Here is a 21,679-nt window from a genome sequence, read left to right as displayed (position 1 = left end):
ATCATACATAGACGTTTTCAACCGGATGTTTCGCGGGAAATTTAAAATTGCACTTCATGAGTTAACCCGGCCGTATTGGCATGTGTTGCAATGTTAAGATTTCATCATTGATATATAAACTATCAGACTGCGTGGTCGGTAGTAGTGGCTTTCAGTAGGCCTTTAATGCATGTACTTGACTGAAAAAGCACTAAGCTAAAATATCTAATCTATAAATGTTAGAATCATATTAGCAAGATGGTGTTACACTACACGGTGATTTCATACATGTCATGTGCTGATGTAGAAAGTAAAAGTAGGATGGGATAGCACTTTATTGTCATTGCACTTAAGTAGAACAGAATGATATATCCAGCACAGACCTGTTCAAGAGCAGACATACATTGTACAGGGTTACAGACAGGAACGCTAATGAGCCAAGAGAGTACATTTGACAGTTTATTTCAAATCCTGCATCTTCATTTGCTGCTGCTGTTCTCACCAGCACACTCGTGTTTCTTACACTGGTACTTAGAAGAGCATCTTTCACCACACGCACTGCAACTCAACACTTTTTCTCTAATGTGTACTTTGAACGTATATGTGTGTGTAAACCACAGATTGAACAAAAGGTTTTATTTTGGTGTGTATTTTTAAATACGGTCTTTGTACAAAATGTTTACCACATATTGAACAGGAAAAGGGTTTTTCTCCTGTGTGTGTTCTTTTAACATATCAACCCCTGCAAACACCCTTACCACATACTGAGCAGCAAAAAGGGTTTTCCCCAGTGTGTATTTGCATGTGATCTTTCAACAAATGTTTTTCTACAAAACATTCACCACATACTGAGCAGGTTCATGTTTTTTCTCCAGTGTGTGTTCTCATGTGTAATTTCAAATTGTAACGTCGTACAAAACCTTTATCACAGACTAAACAGGTATTGGGTTTTCCGCCAGTGTGTATGCTCATGTGTGTTTTCAAATAGCTACTTTCCAAAAAACCTTTACCACAGATTGAACAGGTAAAAGGTTTTTTCCCAGTGTGCATTCTCATGTGTATTTTCAAATTGTTACATTGTGCAAAACCTTTACCACATTTTGAGCAGGAAAAAGGTTTTTTATCTGCGTGTATTCTCATGTGTACTTTCAAACTATTGCTTCGTGCAAAACCTTTACCACAGGTTGAACAAGTAAAAAGATTTTCTCCGGTGTGTGTTCTCGTGTGTACTTTCAAATCATGACTTTGTATAAAATCTTTACCACAGATTGAACAAGAAAAAGGCTTTTCTCCGGTGTGTGTTCTCATGTGTACTTTCAAATAGTGACTTTGTGTAAAATATTTACCGCAAATTAAACAAGAACAAGGTTTCCCCCCAGTGTGTATTTTCACATGTTCTTTTAACACATATTTTCGTGCAAAACATTTACCGCATTCTGAGCAGGAAAAGGGTTTTTCTCCAGTGTGTGTTCTCATGTGTATTTTAAGACCACTGGGGCGTTTAAAGGTTTTGTCGCAGTGAGAGCATGTCAGGTGTGTGTTGTCAGTGTGACATGTCTTATCATCTTTAGAGTCTTCATCATCAGTGTCAGGAGAGTGTGACGTTGTGTCCTCACTATCTGATAGTGGAGCTAAGAGCTTGTCTGCTTGTGATCCTCCACAGTGGTCTCCATCAGCTTCTGTTGTCATGTGTTGAGTTGAGCTGCTGCTTGGAGGCTCCGCCTCTCTCTTCTCCTCACTTTCACCTTTGACCTCATCATCTTCACTCTTCACAGGGACACCAGTCCCTGAGAACCATCCAAGCTGCTCTCCCTCCTGAGTGATGCTGTGTTCCTCCTCTTCCTCTTTAATGTGGGAGGCCAGTGTGTCCTCCTCTTCCTTTTTAATGTGCGGGGTCTCTGGCGCCACCTCTTCCTCTTTAACAAAGGGGGTCAGCGGGTCCCTTTCCTCCATAAAGTGGGGGGTCAGTGGGTCCTCCTCTTCCTTTTTAATGTGAGAAATCTGTGGCGCTTCGTCTTCCTCTTTAATGTGGGTTGGCTGTGGCTCCTCTTGCGCCATCTTGACACTCCACCCCTGTGGCTCAGGAAAAGGATATTCTTCACAAACGTCTGCAAGACACAAGAAGACAAACATGCTTCAGAATCGTGCAGCTTTGTTCAGTCACATGAGGCATTCAGTATGTTTACATGTACTATAGAAAACCAAGTTATTGTATGAACTGGCCTGAAATCTTTGTGGGGGACAAACCCGTAGCTCTTTAGAAAATGAAAACCCCATGTCAGGGGGACTTTTTAGAAGGGATGAGCAATATCGTCAATAATTGATACTGCAATTTATTATTTAACCTCTTAAGGCCCAAGCTGTTTGTTTACATTTTTTTTTATTTCTCTTTGCTATTTGGGCTTATTAGACCCTAATTAGAATAAAAACTAAGAATCATCTTTTGATATGATGTACTTAGTCCATAAGTACACAAACGTGTACTTCATGTTTAGTGACATGCTAATTCTTATTTTTTTCAAAATTCCATTGTATGTTATACTCTTCTGACACCACCAGATGGCGGTATAAGTGTCCACATAAGCGGCCACAAGACCCCAATTCAGTAGTGTACACAATTTTGGAAATACGAGCTAAAAGGTGCTGTCCACGCTTGTGGCTACTAAGCCTTTTTTAATATACACTACCGTTCAAAAGTTTGGGGTCACCCAAACAATTTTGTGGAATAGCCTTAATTTCTAAGAACAAGAATAGACTGTCGAGTTTCAGATGAAAGTTCTCTTTTTCTGGCCATTTTGAGCGTTTAATTGACCCCACAAATGTGATGCTCCAGAAACTCAATCTGCTCAAAGGAAGGTCAGTTTTGTAGCTTCTGTAACGAGCTAAACTGTTTTCAGATGTGTGAACATGATTGCACAAGGGTTTTCTAATCATCAATTAGCCTTCTGAGCCAATGAGCAAACACATTGTACCATTAGAACACTGGAGTGATAGTTGCTGGAAATGGGCCTCTATACACCTATGTAGATATTGCACCAAAAACCAGACATTTGCAGCTAGAATAGTCATTTACCACATTAGCAATGTATAGAGTAAGACATATATACATATAAGACATATTAAAAGACCACAACTGTTGTGACCATCTTCCATTTCAGCGGCTTAATTTCTAAATACAGCTACAAAAATGCCACACAAAAGACCAAAAAATGTATAATAAATAAGACATATTGCGCACATAGATTGTACCATGCATAGACAATAGGGGTGTAACAATTTGTTTTAACAACGATTCCATTTGAATCATAATTTGAAGTTGCCGATATGATTCAGGTGCGATATTAGCTCATTTAGAACAATACAACTCTAAACAATTCAGTAACTATTAATCATAAAAAAATTATACCAATGTGACTGTGAAATAAATACTGGAGGTGAAGTTTCCCTGTTATTTCTTGTAAAGGAATGATATGTATATATAATGATATGTATAAATAAATTATGGATACAAACAAGTAATAGCCAATGCATTCACATATTTGAATAAAGAGCCTCCAACATTTTAGGTTAACAAGAGAAAACATTTTCCGCTCACATTTTCAACGTTCAAGATTTTTTTTTAATGAAAGTGCAATAACCAAGATTTTAACAGTAGATTTACCTGCTACTATTTCAACATATGATTACACATAACTACTGTCAAAAATAAGGTGCAACAACATATTTTCAGGTTGAATTAACAGGTTTACCTGAGAAATTAAGTGCAACCAAATTTTTTCAGATTAAAATGAGCAGCGGTTTGACCTGCTACTGCTCTCATTTTTAATAAACAGCTACGGTAGCAGAACAAAAGTCACAACAAATGCAAACGACACAACACAATAACATCAAGCCATAACACAACAACTACAAGCCAAATCACGACAAAATAAAGACAGAACAACTTCGTTCATTACACTGTTTTAATCCTTCCGCAGCACAGCCAGAGACAGGAACAAACCCAACAAAGAATTGATAATAGAACCATTTTTACGGGTTACAAATCCTCCTTATTTAGTTGCTGACATATGCATTAACAAATTATATAATTTCCAGTTGTATTATTTTATCAAAACTATTATTAATCTCCTTGTTAATTTACTGTTAATATCTGGTTGTAACATGTTTCTATCTACACTTCTGTTCAAATGTAATAATCACTTATTCTTCTGTTGTTTGGTACTTTACATTAGTTTTGGGTAATACTACAAATTTGGGTATGGATCCATTACTTAGTGAACACAGTATCAGTATTGGTGATACCAATGCTGATATTGATAACTTGCTCAGGCCTGATGACGACTATTAGTGGTTAAGGAGGTTTGATAATCGATATTTGGAGCTGATATTCATTTGCAGTAAAAGTTATTTAAACATGAAAACTATTATTCATCTCCTTGTTAAGTTACTGTTAATATCTAGTTGTAACATGTTTCTATCTACACTTCTGTTCAAATGTAATAATCACTTATTTTTCTGTTGTTTGATACTTTACCTTAGTTTTGGGTAATACTACACATTTAGGTATGGATCCAGTACTATAAGCATAGTATCAGTATTGGTGATACCAATGCTGATACTGATAACCGATCAGGCCTGCTAACGATTATTAGTAGTTAAGGAGGTTTGATAATCGATATTTGGTGCTGATATTCATTTGCAGTAAAAGTTATTTAAACATGAAAACTATTATTCGTCTCCTTGTTTTAATATCTGGTTACTTTCTGTTGTGACATATTTCTATCTACACTTCTGTTCAAATGTAATAATGACTTACTCTTCTGTTGTTTGATACTTTACCTTAGTTTTGGGTAATACTACAAATTTGGGTATGGAATGGATCCAATATTCAGTAGGCACAGTATCAGTATTTGTGATACCAATGCTGATACTGATAAGGCCTGATTGATTGAGACTTTTATTAGTAGATTGCATAGTACAGTACATATTCCGTACAATTGACCACTAAATGGTAACACTCGAATACGTTTTTCAACTTGTTTAAGTCGGAGTCCTCGTTAATCAATTCATGATAACGATTATTAGTAGTTAAGGAGGTTTGATAATCGATATTTGGAGCTGATATTCATTTGCAGTGAAAGTTATTTATACATGAATAGTATTTTTTCAGTAAACAGCTGGACAAGTTGTTATTGTTTTTTTTAAACATTATTTCTTAGGAAGCGTCGAACTTGTAGCAAAGATGTTTGACGCGGTGCTAACGTCGTGGTTAATTTAGAAGCATCAGGGGATTTCACAAACAGTTTTTAGCTATCGTTCTTTAGCACATTTCCACACAATCACAACACTTTATACTCACACTTGATCTTAACTAAGCGATGTTTTGATCACTTCCGCCTCTCTTTGTTAGCAGCTAACATGCTAAGCTAACCAGCAAGCTAAGCTAACACGAGAAGCAGCAAAAATGCTCAGACTAATGTATCCGGATACAAACAATTATTAACGATGTTTACTCTATTAAACAACATAAATGTGTACATGTACGCGCTGACTAAGAACACATAACTATTATAAACACAATACAAACGTCTCCGCGAAACGCCATCTTGTTTTTTCCTCATCTTGTTTCGTTCTCACGCAGTGTTGTCAGATCTCGCGAGAGAAAACAGAATCTCCCACAGATATGAATACATGCCGCCGCCTTTTCCACAACGTCGGCGTATTGCCCCTCTCCGCAGGTTTTTGACACGATTCATTCTGTCCTAGTGCTAATCTAATAGTGTGATATTGTTGCGCTGTATTATGAACTAGACAGGGTGTTATATTTTATTTTGAAGTGTCGCTTTTATTTTTGAAGAACCGGATGTCCGGTGCAGGAAGTGTCTGCTGTTTTTTTCGGTTGTTTACTTCCTCTTGTTTCGGACTTTTGAGTTGGAAGTAGAGATGTCCGATAATATCGGCATGCCGATATTGTCGGCCGATAAATGCTTTAAAATGTAATATCGGAAATTATCGGTACCGTTTTTTTATTATCGGTATCGTTTTTTTGTTTATTTATTAAATCAACATAAAAAACACAAGATACACTTACAATTAGTGCACCAACCCAAAAAACCTCCCTCCCCGGTTTACACTCATTCACGCTCATTCACACAAAAGGGTTGTTTCTTTGTGTTATTAATATTCTGGTTCCTACATTATATATCAATATATATCAATACAGTCTGCAAGGGATACAGTCCGTAAGCACACATGATTGTGCGTGCTGCTGGTCCACTAATAGTACTAACCTTTAACAGTTAATTTGACTAATTTTCATTAATTACTAGTTTCTATGTAACTGTTTTTATATTGTTTTACTTTCTTTTTTATTCAAGAAAATGTTTTAAATTTATGTATCTTATTTTATTATTATTTAAAAAAAAAGACCTTATCTTCACCATACCTGGTTGTCCAAATTAGGCATAATGATGTGTTAATTCCACGACGGTTTATATCGGTATCGGTTGATATCGGTATCAGTAAATAAGAGTTGGACAATATCGGAATATCGGATATGGGCAAAAAAGCCATTGTCGGACATCCCTAGTTGGAAGGTAATAGTTCTTCACTGCTCTGTGTTTCTTCACCTTCTGTTGTAAATATTCTTCCTAAACGTTCCTAAATACTTTAAAAGTTACCACAATGATGTTGTGGCATACTTGCCAACCCTACCGTTTTTACCGGGAGACTCCCGGTATTCAGTGCCTCTCCCGACAACTTCCCGGCAGAGATTTTCTCCCGACAAACTCCCGGTATTCAGTCGGAGCTGGAGGCCACGCCCCCTCCAGCTCAATGCGGACCTGAGACTGAGTGGGGACAGCCTGTTCTCACGTCCGCTTTCCCACAATATAAACAGCTTGCCTGCCCAATGACGTCATAACATCTAGGGCTTTTAGAGAGTAGAGTGCACAACTGCGCACACAACAAGGAGACGAAGCAGAAGAACGAGGAAATTACAGACATGGCGACGCCGTCAACGAGCAAGATGAAGAAATACGCTTGCAAGTTCCAAAACGAATGGAAACAAGAATTTCAGTTCATCCAGGACAGTTCGAAGGGGAAGGTGTATGTTGCCTGTAAATATGTAGAACAGACTTCTCCATTGAACACGGTGGCCGAAATGATATACTTATCATGAACGGAGAAGTTAAACAGGACAATACTGCCATCTAATGGATAGCCACGGGAACACTGAAATTCAAGTATTTCTTTTATGTAAATAAAATAAATATAGATATATATATATATATATATATATATATATATATATATATATATATATATATATATATATATATATATATATATATATATATATATGTATGAAATACTCGAGTTGGTGAATTCTAGCTGTAAATAACCACGCCCCCAAACACGCCCCCCCCACCCCCCACCCCCGACCAAACCCCCCCCCCCCCCCCCCCCCCGATATTGGAGGTCTCAAGGTTGGCAAGTATGTGTTGTGGGTACAAGTGATGTGTTGTTTTAAGTTATTTTTCTGCACAATTTCGTTAATTAAGAAGTAGAGCGTCGACGGTTTGGTCGCATTTACGCATGGTATTTAGTCGTGGAACTGTGGACCAGCTCTATACTCTCGGCAGGGTCATTGAGGGTGCATGGGGGTTTGCCCAACCAGTCCACATGTGCTTTGTGGACTTGGAGAAGGCATTCGACCGTGTCCCTCGGGAAGTCCTGTGGAGAGTGCTCAGAGAGTATCGGACTGTCTGATTGTGGCGGTCCGCTCCCTGTATGATCAGTGTCAGAGCTTGGTCCGCATTGCCGGCAGTAAGTCGGACACGTTTCCAGTGAGGGTTGGACTCCGCCAAGGCTGCCCTTTGTCACCGATTCCGTTCATAACTTTTATGGACAGAATTTCTAGGCGCAGTCAAGGCGTTGAGGGGATCCGGTTTGGTGGCTGCAGGATTAGGTCTCTGCTTTTTGCAGATGATGTGGTCCTGATGGCTTCATCTGGCCAGGATCTTCAGCTCTCACTGAATCGGTTCGCAGCTGAGTGTGAAGCGACTGGGATGGGAATCAGCACCTCCAAGTCAGAGTCCATGGATCTCGTCCGGAAAAGGGTTGAGTGCCATTTCCGGGTTGCGGAGGAGACCCTGCCCCAAGTGGAGGAGTTCAAGTACCTCGGAGTCTTGTTCACGAGTGAGGGAAGAGTGGATTGTGAGATTGACAGGCGGATCGGTGCGGCATCTTCAGTAATGTGGACGCTGTATTGATCCGTTGTGGTGAAGAAGGAGCTGAAACGGAAGACAAAGCTCTCAATTTACCGGTCGATCTACGTTCCCATCCTCACCTATGGTCATGAGCTTTGGGTTATGACCGAAAGGACAAGATCACGGGTACAAGCGGCCGAAATGAGTTTCCTCCGCCGGGTGGCGGGGCTCTCCCTTAGAGATAGGGTGAGAAGCTCTGCCATCCGGGGGGAGCTCAAAGTAAAGCCGCTGCTCCTCCACATCGAGAGGAGCCAGATGAGGTGGTTCGGGCATCTGGTCAGGATGCCACCCGAACGCCTCCCTAGGGAGGTGTTTAGGGCACGTCCGACCGGTAGGAGGCCACGGGGAAGACCCAGGACATGTTGGGAAGACTATGTCTCCCGATTGGCCTGGGAACTCCTCGGGATCCCCCAGGAAGAGCTGGACGAAGTGGCTGGGGAGAGGGAAGTCTGGGCTTCCCTGCTTAGGCTGCTTCCCCCGCGACCCGACCTCGGATAAGCGGAAGAAGATGGATGGATGGATGGATTTACACCACACAGGAGCAGAAATCAGTCCGCCAGAAAGCTGAGACCTGTGTGTGTGTGTGTGTGTGTTTTGTGTTTCCAACACAGGTATGTGGATTTGTGCATTATTATTTTTTGTGATAAAGCATTTTTGTTAATGTAATTTAATTTATTATAATTTTTATATGAATTAATGTTTGTTACTTCCTCTTCCTTCGGACTTTTGAGTTGGAAGGAGCAGAAATCAGTCCGCCAGAAAGCTGAGATGTCTGTGTGGGTTTTGTGTTTCCAACACAGGTTACCAATAAATAGTGACAATAAATGGTGATGTGTGTTTTATTTTAAAAAAACTACACAACGCAGACCAAGACTCACTACACTAACACATTCTGAAGTGCAGAGAGAACCTTTTCAAGCCACGGCTGCTCGTTTCTCTCGCGAGATCTGACAACACCGCGCGTGAACATAACAGGACGAAGAAAAAGAAAGATGGCGTTTGATGGAGACGACGTTATTGTGGTTATTACAGTGCTGTTCTTCCAACCAACACGAACATGTGCACATGTACGCTGTTTAGTAGAGTAAACGTCGTTAATGTATGTTTTTTGGAGGGTACATTAGTCTAAGCGCACTCAATCAATCAATGACGCTTTCCGCGCTAGCTTAGCGTGCTAGTTAGCTTAGCTTGTTAGCCGCTAACAAAGAGAGGCGGAAGTGATCAAAACACATCGCTAAGCAGAGATCAAGTGTGAGTGTAAAGTGTTGTGATTGTGTGAAAATGTGCGAAAGAACGATAGCAGAGTACGAGGAGGAACTTTGTCCAACAAAAGAGGAGAAGGAGCGACAACATCAACTACTGGACGCTGTTTTCAAGAAACATCAAGTTGTGTTACACAGAACAGGTTTGTTTACGTCTTACTCTCACATGTTTACTAACGTCATATTTGACTATTTACACTATTCTTTAATAGATTGTCTATAGGAAGGTGAATTGTCATGTGAGGATGATGCACTGCTTTGTTTTTATATTGTTCATGGAAAACAAGACAGTGTCAGACACACAATATTATATGAGAGGTTGATGTTCCTCTCAGTTTGTAACAATGTGTATCAACATCCATCCATTTTCTACCGCTTGTCCCTTTTGGGGTTGCGGGGTGGGTGCTGGAGCCTATCTCAGCTGCATTCGGGCGGAAGGCGGCGTACACCCTGGACAAGTTGCCACCTCATCACAGGGCCAACAGAGATAGACAACATTCACACCCACATTCACACACTAGGGACCATTTAGTGTTGCCAATCAACCTATCCCCAGGTGCATGTCTTTGGAGGTGGGAGGAAGCCGGAGTACCCGGAGGGAACCCACGCAGTCACGGGGAGAACATGCAAACTCCACACAGAAAGATCCCGAGCCTGGGATTGAACTCGGGACTACTCAGGACCTTCGTTTTGTGAGGCACATGCACTAACTAACCCCTGTGCCACCGTGCTGCCCCCTGTATCAATATGTTTACACAAAACTCACACAGTCACCAACCATATTTTACATGGTGGGACAGGAGTTAATGAGTGTGCCTCACAATAAGAAGTTCCTGGGTTCGAACCCCGGGCTCCGGGTCTTTCTGTGTGCAGGTGGCGTCAGGGTATAAGTTGATTGGCAACACTAAATTGGCCCTAGTGTGCGAACGTGAGTGTTAATATTGTCCATCTGTGTTGGCCCTGCGATGAGGTGGCGACTTGTCCAGGGTGTACCCCGCCTTCCGCCCAAATGCAGCTGAGATAGGCTCCAGCACCCCCCGCGAACCCGAGAGGGACAACCGGTAGAAAATGGATGGATGGATTGTAATAAATGTAATTCATAGTTTCAAGGCTAATTTCACTTCCTGATTCTGACCTACATGCATCAATAAGTGAAAGTAAACATGTATTGTCAATCATCTTTCAATAAGCAAAGTAGTCAACACTTGATTTATTAAAAGAACATAAAGGTGACTGACTTTCCTTCAGCGTGTCGTAGATGGTCTCCAAGTGAATGTGGGAGTTGTGCTCTAAAGAGGAATAGTTGATGGAGACACTCCATAAAAACACCACATAGTTAAAACATGTTTTGTGAAGAGTTCCTTTTGGCCCAGCCAACAAAACGTCTTAAAAGAGAAGAAACGTGTTTGATTTTATTACAAAAAAATGTAATGAATGTTTTTCAGCATTTAAAAAAAAAAAAAAATTCCCATGCTATTTAACTAATGGTTAGGACTATACCAGGGGTAGGCAACGCGTGGCTTTCGAGCTACAAGCGGCTCTTTAGCAACGCCCTATTGGCTCCTTGGAGCTTTTTCAAAAATGTATTAAAATGGAAAAAGATGAGAAAAAATATACATTTGTTGTTTTAAATTAATAGGATTTATGTAGGAGGACAAACATGACACAAACCTTCCTAATTGTTAGAAATCCCACTGTTTATATTAAACATGCTTCACTGATGAGACTATTTGGCGCGCAGAGTCCTTGAATGCACTGTAGTTGGTTTACATGTACAACTTTCCTTGAAGCTGCCACAGAAAGACGTGTTTTATGCCACTCCTTCTTTGTCTCTATTTGTCCACCAAACGTTTTATGCTGTGCGTGAATGCACAAAGGTGAGCTTTGTTGATGTTATTGACTTGTTGGAGTCTTAATCAGACATATATGGTCACTGCATGACTGCAAGCTAATCGATGCTAACATGCTATTTAGGCTAGCTGTATGTACATATTGCATCATTATGCCTCGTATCTTAGGTATTTTTGAGTTAATTTTATTTGTAGTTTCCGTTTCCTTCAACTTGAGCACACACATCTTTACCTTTGTCAATTCTAAGCCAGTAATTTCCAGGAGTTATCACACCCTCTTAAAAGCCTCCATTTTAGTAATGTTTTCCAATGTTGTAAAAATGTGTAGAATAAATATTACATTTCAACATTTCTGTATCAGCCTGCGGCACACATAGTCATTTTGATAGTAGTCTAATATAGCTAATATAGACACTTACATCATGTGTTGTCTTCATTATAACACTTATATAAGACTTTTAAAGTCATTTTGGTAGTAGGCTAATATAGCTAATATAGACACTTACATCATGTGTTGCCTTCAGCTCCAGACAGATTTTTATTTTTAATTTTTGGTCCAATATGGCTCTTTCAACATTTTGGGTTGTCGACCCCTGGACAATACCATTACAAAGTTAAAGTTAGAGATAAGGCGTGTAGTAGAATAGAATAGAATGGAAAGTACTTTATTGATCCCTGGGGGAAATTCAGCACCACAGTTCGCTCACAATAGACAATAAACATTTAGGTATTTTTACATGTGAATAATATAAATACAGTCTATTATACAGCATTATTCATATGTGAATAATATAAATACAGTCTATTATACAGCATTATTCACATGTGAATAATATAAATACAGTCTATTATACAGCATTATTCACATGTGAATAATATAAATACAGCATTATTCACATGTGAATAATATAAATACAGTCTATTATACAGCATTATTCACATGTGACTAATATAAAAACAGTCTATTATACAGCATTATTCACATGTGAACAATATAAATACAGTCTAATATACAGCATTATTCACATGTGAATAATATAAATACAGTCTATTATACAGCATTATTCACATGTGAATAATATAAATACAGTCTAATATACAGCATTATTCACATGTGAATAGTATAAATACAGTCTATTAAACAACATTATTCACATGTGACTAATATAAATACAGTCTATTATACAGCAATATTCACACGTGAATAATATAAATACAGCATTATTCACATGTGAATAATATAAATACAGTCTATTATACAGCATTATCCACATGTGACTAATATAAAAACAGTCTATTATACAGCATTATTCACATGTGATTAATATAAAAACAGTCTATTATACAGCATTATTCACATGTGAATAATATAAATACAGTCTAATATACAGCATTATTCAGATGTGAATAATATAAATACAGTCTATTAAACAGCATTATTCACATGTGACTAATATAAATACAGTCTATTATATAGCAATATTCACATGTGAATAATATAAATACAGTCTATTATACATTTAAGTACAGTCAAAAAGGAACATATGCATTATACAATCTGATGGCTGTCTGTATGAAGGACTTCCTGTGTCGTTCTGTGTTACATCCGTAGGTTGACATATATAAAGAAAACAAATGGTTACTCACTTTATACCAGTGGTTTATATAGTTCTGATTTGTTTTTTAGGAATGTTTTAAATGACACTGACTTGTCCTTAAAATGGCTTGTGGCTGGGACAAAAAAAAACCAACTATTTCCCATGTTTTTATTGGATGTTTAGCTACACACTTTTTAACACAACACAAATGAAAACACCAACAATCCCATTGTATTTGCAATGGCAGTAAAAACCTACTTACCTATTTACTCAGCAGACATCCAGCAGCTTCCTCACATTAAAGAAGAAGAAGAGGAGGAGCCACAGCCCCCACATAGTAAGGAGGAAATGGAGGAAGTGTGGATCACTCAGGAGGGAGAGTGTCTTCTAAGGCAGGAGGAGGCTGATCTCACCAAGTTTCCACTGACTGTTGTCTCTGTGAAGACTGAAGAGCATGAAGACAAACCACCTGAGTCCTCACAGCTTCATCACAGTCCAAGTAAGCACAACATCCACATATCATCTAATACAATGTTTGTAACATGTTCATCCAGGGGCCACAGTTATGACTAAAGGTGGAGATATACTTGCTTTTTATCTCCACATTCACTGAGTTCAATGAACAATGATGCTATATTTGCCAATGCAGAGCGCGACAATTCAGAACTTACAATACAGAGCTAAAGATGGCTAAACAAACAACAAAAGTTGAGAAATGTGCAATTGTCACATAAAGTTTTTGATTTAAAAAAAATGTCGTATTTGTACTGAGTTATAGTTTAGGTTAACTATTTAGTGTGAAAGTAGTCACTTGATCGGGGAAAGCATGAGACATGTAAAGTATTGTATTGGAGCGATGAGAATATTGTGTAGTCAACTGTAATTACTCAGTGTGGGCTGCAGAGGGCAGAGGTGGGCTTGCCGTAGTGTTAGACTTAGTTTTGGAGCAAAGAAAAAACAAGGAAGTGTTCGAGGAGCTCTTCTTGTGGGTGTGTTTCGCGCTCCTGCATTTTAGCTCTACAGTGCTCGTTTTCATTCTGCCTCCTTCATATCTTCTCCGCCATTACAGTATAATCATGAATTAATTAAGATTACATGTATTAAATTGTTATAACTGGACAAACAAACTTGTAGCAGACACCATGAAGGCCATCTTACATCCATGACTTCACCAACAAAATATTGGAGTTTTTACAATTACGATGTCTGTTATCAAACAAAGCCATTATATCTCGTGTCTTCATAAAAAGGCCTTATAGCAGTCCTTCGCAAATAGTGGGGCGGGACCCCCTTGGGTGGGCGCAGTGCAATGCCAGGTCTCGGTGAATATGCCTTTTTTTGCCGTACCAGAATATGATGAAGCATGCTTGGCTTCACATTAACCACGGTGGAAAGACCTGTGTGTTGTTTCCTTTAATGTTAATAATCGTACAATGTTATGCAGAGGTATTGACTGTACTTGAATGTATAATAGACTGTATTTATATTATTCACATGTGAATAATGCTGTATAATAGACTGTATTTATATTATTCACATGTGAATAATGCTGTATAATAGACTGTATTTATATTATTCACATGTGAATAATGCTGTGTAATAGACTGTATTTATATTATTCACATGTGAATAATGCTGTATAATAGACTGTATTTATATCATTCACATGTGAATAATGCTGTATAATAGACTGTATTTATTTTATTCACATGTGAATAATGCTGTATAATACACTGTATGTATATTATTCACATGTGAATAATGCTGTATAATAGACTGTATTTGTATCATTCACATGTGAACAATGCTGTATAATAGACTGTATTTATATTATTCACATGTGAATAATGCTGTATAATAGACTGTATTTATATTATTCACATGTGAATAATGCTGTATAATAGACTGTATTTATATTATTCACATGTGAATACTGTATAATAGACTGTATTTATATTATTCGCATGTGAATAATTCTGTATAATAGACTGTATTTATATTATTCACATGTGAATAATGCTGTGTAATAGACTGTATTTATATTATTCACATGTGAATAATACTGTATAATAGACTGTATTTATATCATTCACATGTGAATAATCCTGTATTATAGACTGTATTTATATTATTCACATGTGAATAATGCTGTATAATAGACTGTATTTATATTATTCACATGTGAATAATGCTGTATAATAGACTGTATTTATATTATTCACATGTGAATAATGCTGTGTAATAGACTGTATTTATATTATTCACATGTGAATAATGCTGTATAATAGACTGTATGTATTTATTATTTATTATTCATGTGAATAATGCTGTATTTATATTATTCACATGTGAATAATGCTGTATAATAGACTGTATTTATATTATTCACATGTGAATAATGCTGTATAATAGACTGTATTTGTAGTATTCACATGTAAAAAATACCTAAGTGTTTATTGTTTATTGTGAGCGAACGGTGGTGCTGAATTTCCCCCAGGGATCAATACTTTGTATTCTATTGTTATAACAACTTTATAGACCACATATGTCAGAGTCAAGGCCCGCGGGCCATATCCGGCCCGCGAGAAGGTTTTTTACGGCCCTTGGGATGATCTTGATTTATTATTAGAACCGGCCCGCAGACCGCAGATCTTTTTTTTTTTTTTTTTTTTTTTTTTTTAGACCGCAGATCTTTTACACGCACCAAGCGGATGCCGGTCCAAGGTTCCGAAAGGGGGCGAGCGGCCCGCCGGGACGCGCCTGCCGGCCGAAGGGCTGCAGCCCGCCCGTCAGTCGCGGAGCCCGCCGTGCCACGCGCGCCAAGGGGGCGGGCCGAAACCCGGCCCCGAGGCCCTGAGACTTCTGCTTTGTTTCCCCAAACCGCGCGTCACCGCCGGGCCCGCACCACCGTCGGGCTGCAGCCCGAGCGTCGGTGGCGGAACCCGTCATGTGCCGCGCGCGCCAAGCGGAGCGGGGGGGGTCAAGCGGGCCGAAACCCGCAGGCCACCCCCTCACCACGAGGCCCTGAGACTTCTGCGTTTGACCCCTACGCGCGGCCCGTCGGGACGCGCCCGCCGTCAAGCCACGAGGGCCAGCCGTCGGGTCGCGGAGCCCGCCGTGCCACGCGCGCCAAGGGGCGGGCCGAAACCAGCGGGGGGTTTCGGGCACCCAACTCGCCTCCCTCCCACGGAGGGAGGAGGGGGGTTTAATGTGAACATTACTGTGCAATCACATATTTAGAGTTTTTACTCAATTCAAGTTTAAAAGTTAAAGTTTAATATTTGTTTTCACTGCATGTTACTTCTCCTTAAACAAAGTGTTGTTTTTGATTTATAGATTTTTGCACTTTATTTTATTGTATTTCAATTTAATTATATTTTAAAAATATTTCAGTTGAGTGGATGATAGAAAATTGCTATTATTGTTTTTTTCTTTGAAGTAAATTTAGCCCACTTTTGCTAAAATAGAAAATATAGGCTACTGATGGTGCCTTGAATACCGGTTTCTTTCATTTAATGTTCATGTTATGGGGATTTTTATATAAAGGAAATTTGTCTTTTGTGTCTGTTGAAAATTAAAGATTACTGACAGAGCCATAAGAAAATATTGCTTTATTTATCTGATCATATTGGAATATATTTGTTAGGTTTTCAGTAGGTTCAATTAGGTTCACTAGACTATATGCGTCATTTAAAAATTTTTCAATGAACATTCGAACAGTCCGGCCCTCGGCTTGTAGCTAAATTTTTTATTTGGCCCTCCGTCCATTTGACTTTGACACCCCTGTTATAGACAAATTATACTATGCATTAAAAATAAAATCCCATATTTTTTTCACAAGAAATTCGATTTACTTTTTTATTTTATTTTATTTTTTTCCCTCCTTTTTAAATAAATTACTGAATACAAATGACAGACATAATTCACAACAAGTTTTTACTCTATTTAATCAAAAACGAGTAGTTTGAAATGACACTGCCTACACCGCATCTTGTTCTTGGCTAAATTCTATTTTGTATAAAGATGAATTGTAATTTTCCTGGAATAATTCAATCAAGAGCTTCCCTTGGGAAGCAATACTTTTGCTTGAATAGAATACTTCTGTTAACAAAAATGTAGCACTGCACATGGCATGCAAAGAAACAATTTCCAACATTGAGATCAATAAAGTGCAAACTTCAAAGTTCTATCCTGAATAAAATACTTCTGTAAATAAAAATGTAGTATTATACATTGTATCCAAATACATAATGAAGTAAAACATTGATAGGACTACAGTTTGTTTCAGTAAGTAGATAAAGTAAGTGCAGCCGTTTTCGCTCTACACATTGTGCTTCTTTCTCATCATGCATGGCATCATCATACATCCATCCATTTTCTACCGCTTGTCCCTTTCGATGCTGGAGATTATCCCAGCTGCATTCGGGCGGAAGGCGGGGTACACCCTGGACAAGTCCCCACCTCATCGCAGGGCCAACACAGATAGACAGACCATATTTGATTCTTAGTTTTTTCTTAAAATTTAAATAATTTGTTCTGAATATCACATTTGATCGAAAGACTGGAGGGTTGTGACATTGACGAGTAAATCTATTGACTGGCTCATTAACATGAACCATATTCAACTAATGTGGCGCAATGTAACGCGCTTTGAGACAATTTAGAAAAAGCACTGTATAAATATTGTTCATTTATAATCATATTTTTTTTAAATCATACAAAGAATAAAATATTTAAAATGACTATAAAATTAAATAGAACAAAATACACACAAGAAATATTCACTACATTTATTTACTCATTTTTTGTTGAAGCATAGATTGCTTATTGCATAAAGGTCTGGGGACATACATATGAAACCATCACATACCTGGTTTAAATGATTCCACCATAGTAAGCTGCATTTTAGCCCATATTATGTTTGTTGTTGTGTCTTGTTCGCCTCGTAAAGAGTTGTATTTCCCGCACTCGGTTGGAGGCTTCGGTTTCAGATGCTTTTGTTTGTTGTGCAGTCATTTGTTCCACGCCTGTTGCCGCAAAACCAAAGTACTGACAACACTTTTCTTTTCTTTGGAACAAACGTCTCGCTCTCGCTGTTATTAGCCATGTGTTGCTAGCTCCTGAGGGTCAAAAGGTATGCCGGGGCAAAAGAAGGAAAAAAATGTTTTTTTTTTGTTTAGTAAACCGTCTGCAACAAAAAACTTGAATATATCGATAATATCGATTAAAAATATAACTACCATGTTTTCCGGTACTTAAACATTTTGATATATTTTTGAGCACAGTGTGTAATGTTCTATATTTTCAATGGAACATTAAAATATTGGTGTTGTTTACTTGAGACATATTGCAATCTTAGCGCTGTCTACACTTATCTCTTATGTTTGACTGCCATCTACTGGTCATACTTATTATTACACCATGTACCAAATAAAATAGCTTCGAGGTGAGTAAGCTCAACCAAACTTATTCCTTACATTAGGCGCACCGGGTTATAAGGCCTTCTGTTGAGTTTTGAGGGGGGAAAAGGGATTTTAAGTGCGCCTTATAGTCCGAAAAATACAGTATAGATTTTAAATTTTTTCTTACTGCCTTATAGCATACTTGCCAACCTTGAGACCTCTGATATCGGGAGGTGGGGGGCGTGGTCGGGGTGGGGTGGGGGGCGTGGTTAAGAGGGGAATATATTTAAACTAGAATTCACCAACTCAAGTATATATATATTCACATATATATATATATATATATATGCATGAAATACTTGACTTTCAGTTAATTCTAGCTATATATATATATTTATTTATTTTATTATACATATAAATAAAAGAAATACTTGAATTTCAGTGTTCTGGAGGATATCCAGTAGATGGCAGTATTATCCTGTTTAAGAGTGTCACAACATTGCTGTTTACGGCAGACAAACTGCTTTACGGTAGACTAAACGTGACTGCTGTTGTTGTGTGTTGTTACCGCGCTTGGAGGACGTTAATGAAACTGCCTAACAATAAACCCACATAAGAAACCAAGAACTCGCCCTCGATCATTCTACAGTTATGACGTCATTGGGCAGGCAAGCTGTTTATATTGTGGGAAAGCGGACGTGAGAACAGGCTGTCCCCACTCAGGTCCGCATTGAGCTGGAGGGGGCGTGGCCTCCAGCTCCGGCTGAATACCGGGAGTTTGTCGGGAGAAAATTTCTGCCGGGAGATTATCGGGAGAGGCGCTGAATACCGGGAGTCTCCCGGTAAAAACAGAAGGGTTGGCAAGTATGCCTTATAGTGATATAGTGAAGAGATTTTCTCAAACCAAACACAACATTGAACTAATGAAATAAACTGGATGTTGTACATTTTGGAATGACTTGTATTGACATGGTGAAGACATATTCTCAACAAAAACAAGGTACTATTGATGATGTGGTACAGTCGTGAAAAAGAGGTGTGGCTTTCAGTTCATAGCATCGAATAGATAGAAACCATTAGGGGTGTAACGGTATTATGACAGTATTAAGTGAATTAATGAAGTGAAGTGAATTACATTTATATAGCACTTTTTCTCTAGAGACTCATAGCACTTTACAGAACAGGGACGCTGATGGGTCGCCACAAGGCGCCCCGTAAAAGATGGGAAAAAAGTCAACGCTGGGGAAGGATGGGTAAAAAAATACAATCTAGACTGGGCTCCTAAGAGTGGGAAAAAACCTCCATAGCAAAGCACATATACATATTACAACATACATTTTGCAACAGAGGGGAGGGAGTGGGGCCCACGGTGGAAGGCTGCAGCTCTTCAGGCACTGCCCATCCATCCATCACCCCTAAGGGATTCGCATCAAGGGCGTTGGATGGGGGGTGGGGTATGTGTCTGAGGCGTATATTTTTTGTGGATGCATGTGTGTGTGTAAGCCTGCCGCGTGTCTCTGTTCTGCAGCCTTGGTGTCGTGCAGTCGCTAGTCAGTCCAAAGTCAACAACAACAGGTGTGTGTCTATGAGGGACAAGAAGGGAGTTTGTTGTGTCTTCGCCGCACTGTCTTTCGGGAGAGCCCCGAAGCCAGGGAAACAATCCAAGTTAGAATGTTTTGTATGCGAGTGAAAATAAATTTTGCTTTTCACTCTAAATTGTCTGACTGGTCCTCAAAATTCATCCTGCGGTGCAGACAGTCCGATGTTATCCAAATCACAAGATAGTCCACAGTTCTTTCCGCATCCTCCATTCATTTGTGGCAGCTTTGGGGTACTTTGAAGAATGCCAGCAACTTCCAATTTGTCCACAAACCGGTGCAACGCTTGCTCCAATCAGCAGATGTCCTGTTCTGAGAGGTAGGGTTGATTTTTGTTGTTGTTGTCATGTTCTATGTTCTCCTTTGGGTCTTTGAGCAGCTGTCATTTTTGTTCTGCAAGGTTTTACTGCGAGGATTATTTTGTCTTTGTTCGTGACTTTTTGTATTGCTTTTGTTATTCCCTGACGTACGATATGGTTTATGACATCTTGAATATCAACATGGTGAGTGATGAGATCCTAATGCCTGGTTCACACCAACGGCGCTTGCCGCGCTTTAAAGCGGCGAGCAAAGCGCCGTCATTTTTGTCCATTTATCCACGAATATCCCGATCTCCGAAGTAATGTTATGCTTTGCTACGCTCTGATACGAATTAGTACGAATTCTTTCCCGCTTTGTTACCGTTCCTCACGATTTAATGCCGCTTTGATACGCTTTAAATCACGCTTTGATACGTTTTATTACGCTTTGATGCGATCCTGACGCTTTAAATCACGCGAGTTTTGAATGAATGGCGCTTGATAGCGTCATACTTGCCAACCCTCTCATTTTTCCCGGGAGACTCCCGAATATCAGAGCGTGATGACACTGAATTTGGCGCCCTCTACAGTCTGCCCTAAAAGTGTACCTGCTCGACCACACGTAGGATGCAATTTCAGCTTGCTCACGTAAGTGACAGCAAGGCGTACTAACTCAGCAGCCACACATCTTACACTGACGGTACCAATACCCAGAATCCCATGCAGCCCTAACTCTTCCGCTCAACCAATGCACGGAGAGGGGGGGGGGGGTGGTTAATGTGTGGGGGGATTTGGTGGTAGCGGGGGTGTATAATGTAGACCGGAAGAGTTAGGGCTGCATGGGATTCTGGGTAATGGTTGTGTTGTGTTTATGTTGTGTTACGGTGGGATGTTCTCCAGAAATGTGTTTTTCATTCTTTTTTGGTGTGGGTTCACAGTGTGGCGCATATTTGTAACGTAACAATGTTAGTTGTTTGATACGGCTACCGTCAGTGTAAGCTGTGTGGCTGATGAGTAAGTATGCTTTGCTGTCTCCTGTGTGTGCAAGTAATAACAACATGCAACCTGTGGCTGGACTGGCACGCTGTATGTAAATGCTATAGAGGACAATTACTGCAGTGCAATTAGGGCACGCCCTTTATTTAGTAATTAGAGTGTAAATAGGATTATTTTTTCCCTGGGAGTAATTTATGAGGGACACTGAGATCCATAAGTCTCCTGGGAAAATCGGGGGGGTCGGCATGTATGTAGCTGAGCCGCATCAGAGTGGCCAAGGAGCCGCATGCGGCTCCGGAGCCGCGGGTTGCCGACCCCTGGTATATATGATAGTATATATCTGTATCATGAATCAATTTAAGTGGACCCCGACTTAAACAAGTTGAAAAACTTATTTGGGTGTTACCATTTAGTGGTCAATTGTA

At 39.3% G+C, this 21,679-nt stretch overlaps 2 protein-coding genes across 3 annotated transcripts in view; one reads left to right on the top strand and one right to left on the bottom strand.

Annotated features, from left to right (window-relative positions):
• Positions 1–296: 296 nt before the first annotated feature.
• LOC133640704 (gastrula zinc finger protein XlCGF28.1-like) lies at positions 297–5,758 on the bottom strand. Its single transcript, XM_062034269.1, has 2 exons — positions 5,339–5,758; positions 297–2,087 (listed from the first exon to the last, which is right to left on the bottom strand). The coding sequence occupies exon 2, from the start codon at positions 2,035–2,037 to the stop codon at positions 838–840; it is 1,200 nt and encodes a 399-aa protein (XP_061890253.1). The 5' UTR covers positions 2,038–2,087; positions 5,339–5,758; the 3' UTR covers positions 297–837.
• Positions 5,759–9,219: 3,461 nt separating this feature from the next.
• Positions 9,220–21,679, top strand: part of LOC133640585 (oocyte zinc finger protein XlCOF6-like) — a 404,169-nt gene continuing 391,709 nt past the window's right edge. For both annotated transcript variants that reach the window (XM_062034084.1, XM_062034086.1), the window contains exons 1-2: positions 9,220–9,654; positions 13,234–13,458. In XM_062034084.1, the coding sequence (XP_061890068.1) occupies positions 9,531–9,654; positions 13,234–13,458 (349 nt within the window). In that variant the 5' untranslated portion in view covers positions 9,220–9,530. The remainder of the gene's footprint in view (positions 9,655–13,233; positions 13,459–21,679) is intronic.

This window comes from Entelurus aequoreus, linkage group LG23 (genome assembly GCF_033978785.1).
Source record: "Entelurus aequoreus isolate RoL-2023_Sb linkage group LG23, RoL_Eaeq_v1.1, whole genome shotgun sequence".
NCBI lineage: Eukaryota > Metazoa > Chordata > Actinopteri > Syngnathiformes > Syngnathidae > Entelurus > Entelurus aequoreus.
This window is presented reverse-complemented; position numbering and strand designations above follow the sequence as displayed.

Excerpts from the sequence above, each read along its gene's own strand:
- LOC133640704 (XM_062034269.1), bottom strand. The coding sequence starts at position 2,037 with ATGGCGCAAGAGGAGCCACAGCCAACCCACATTAAAGAGGAAGACGAA.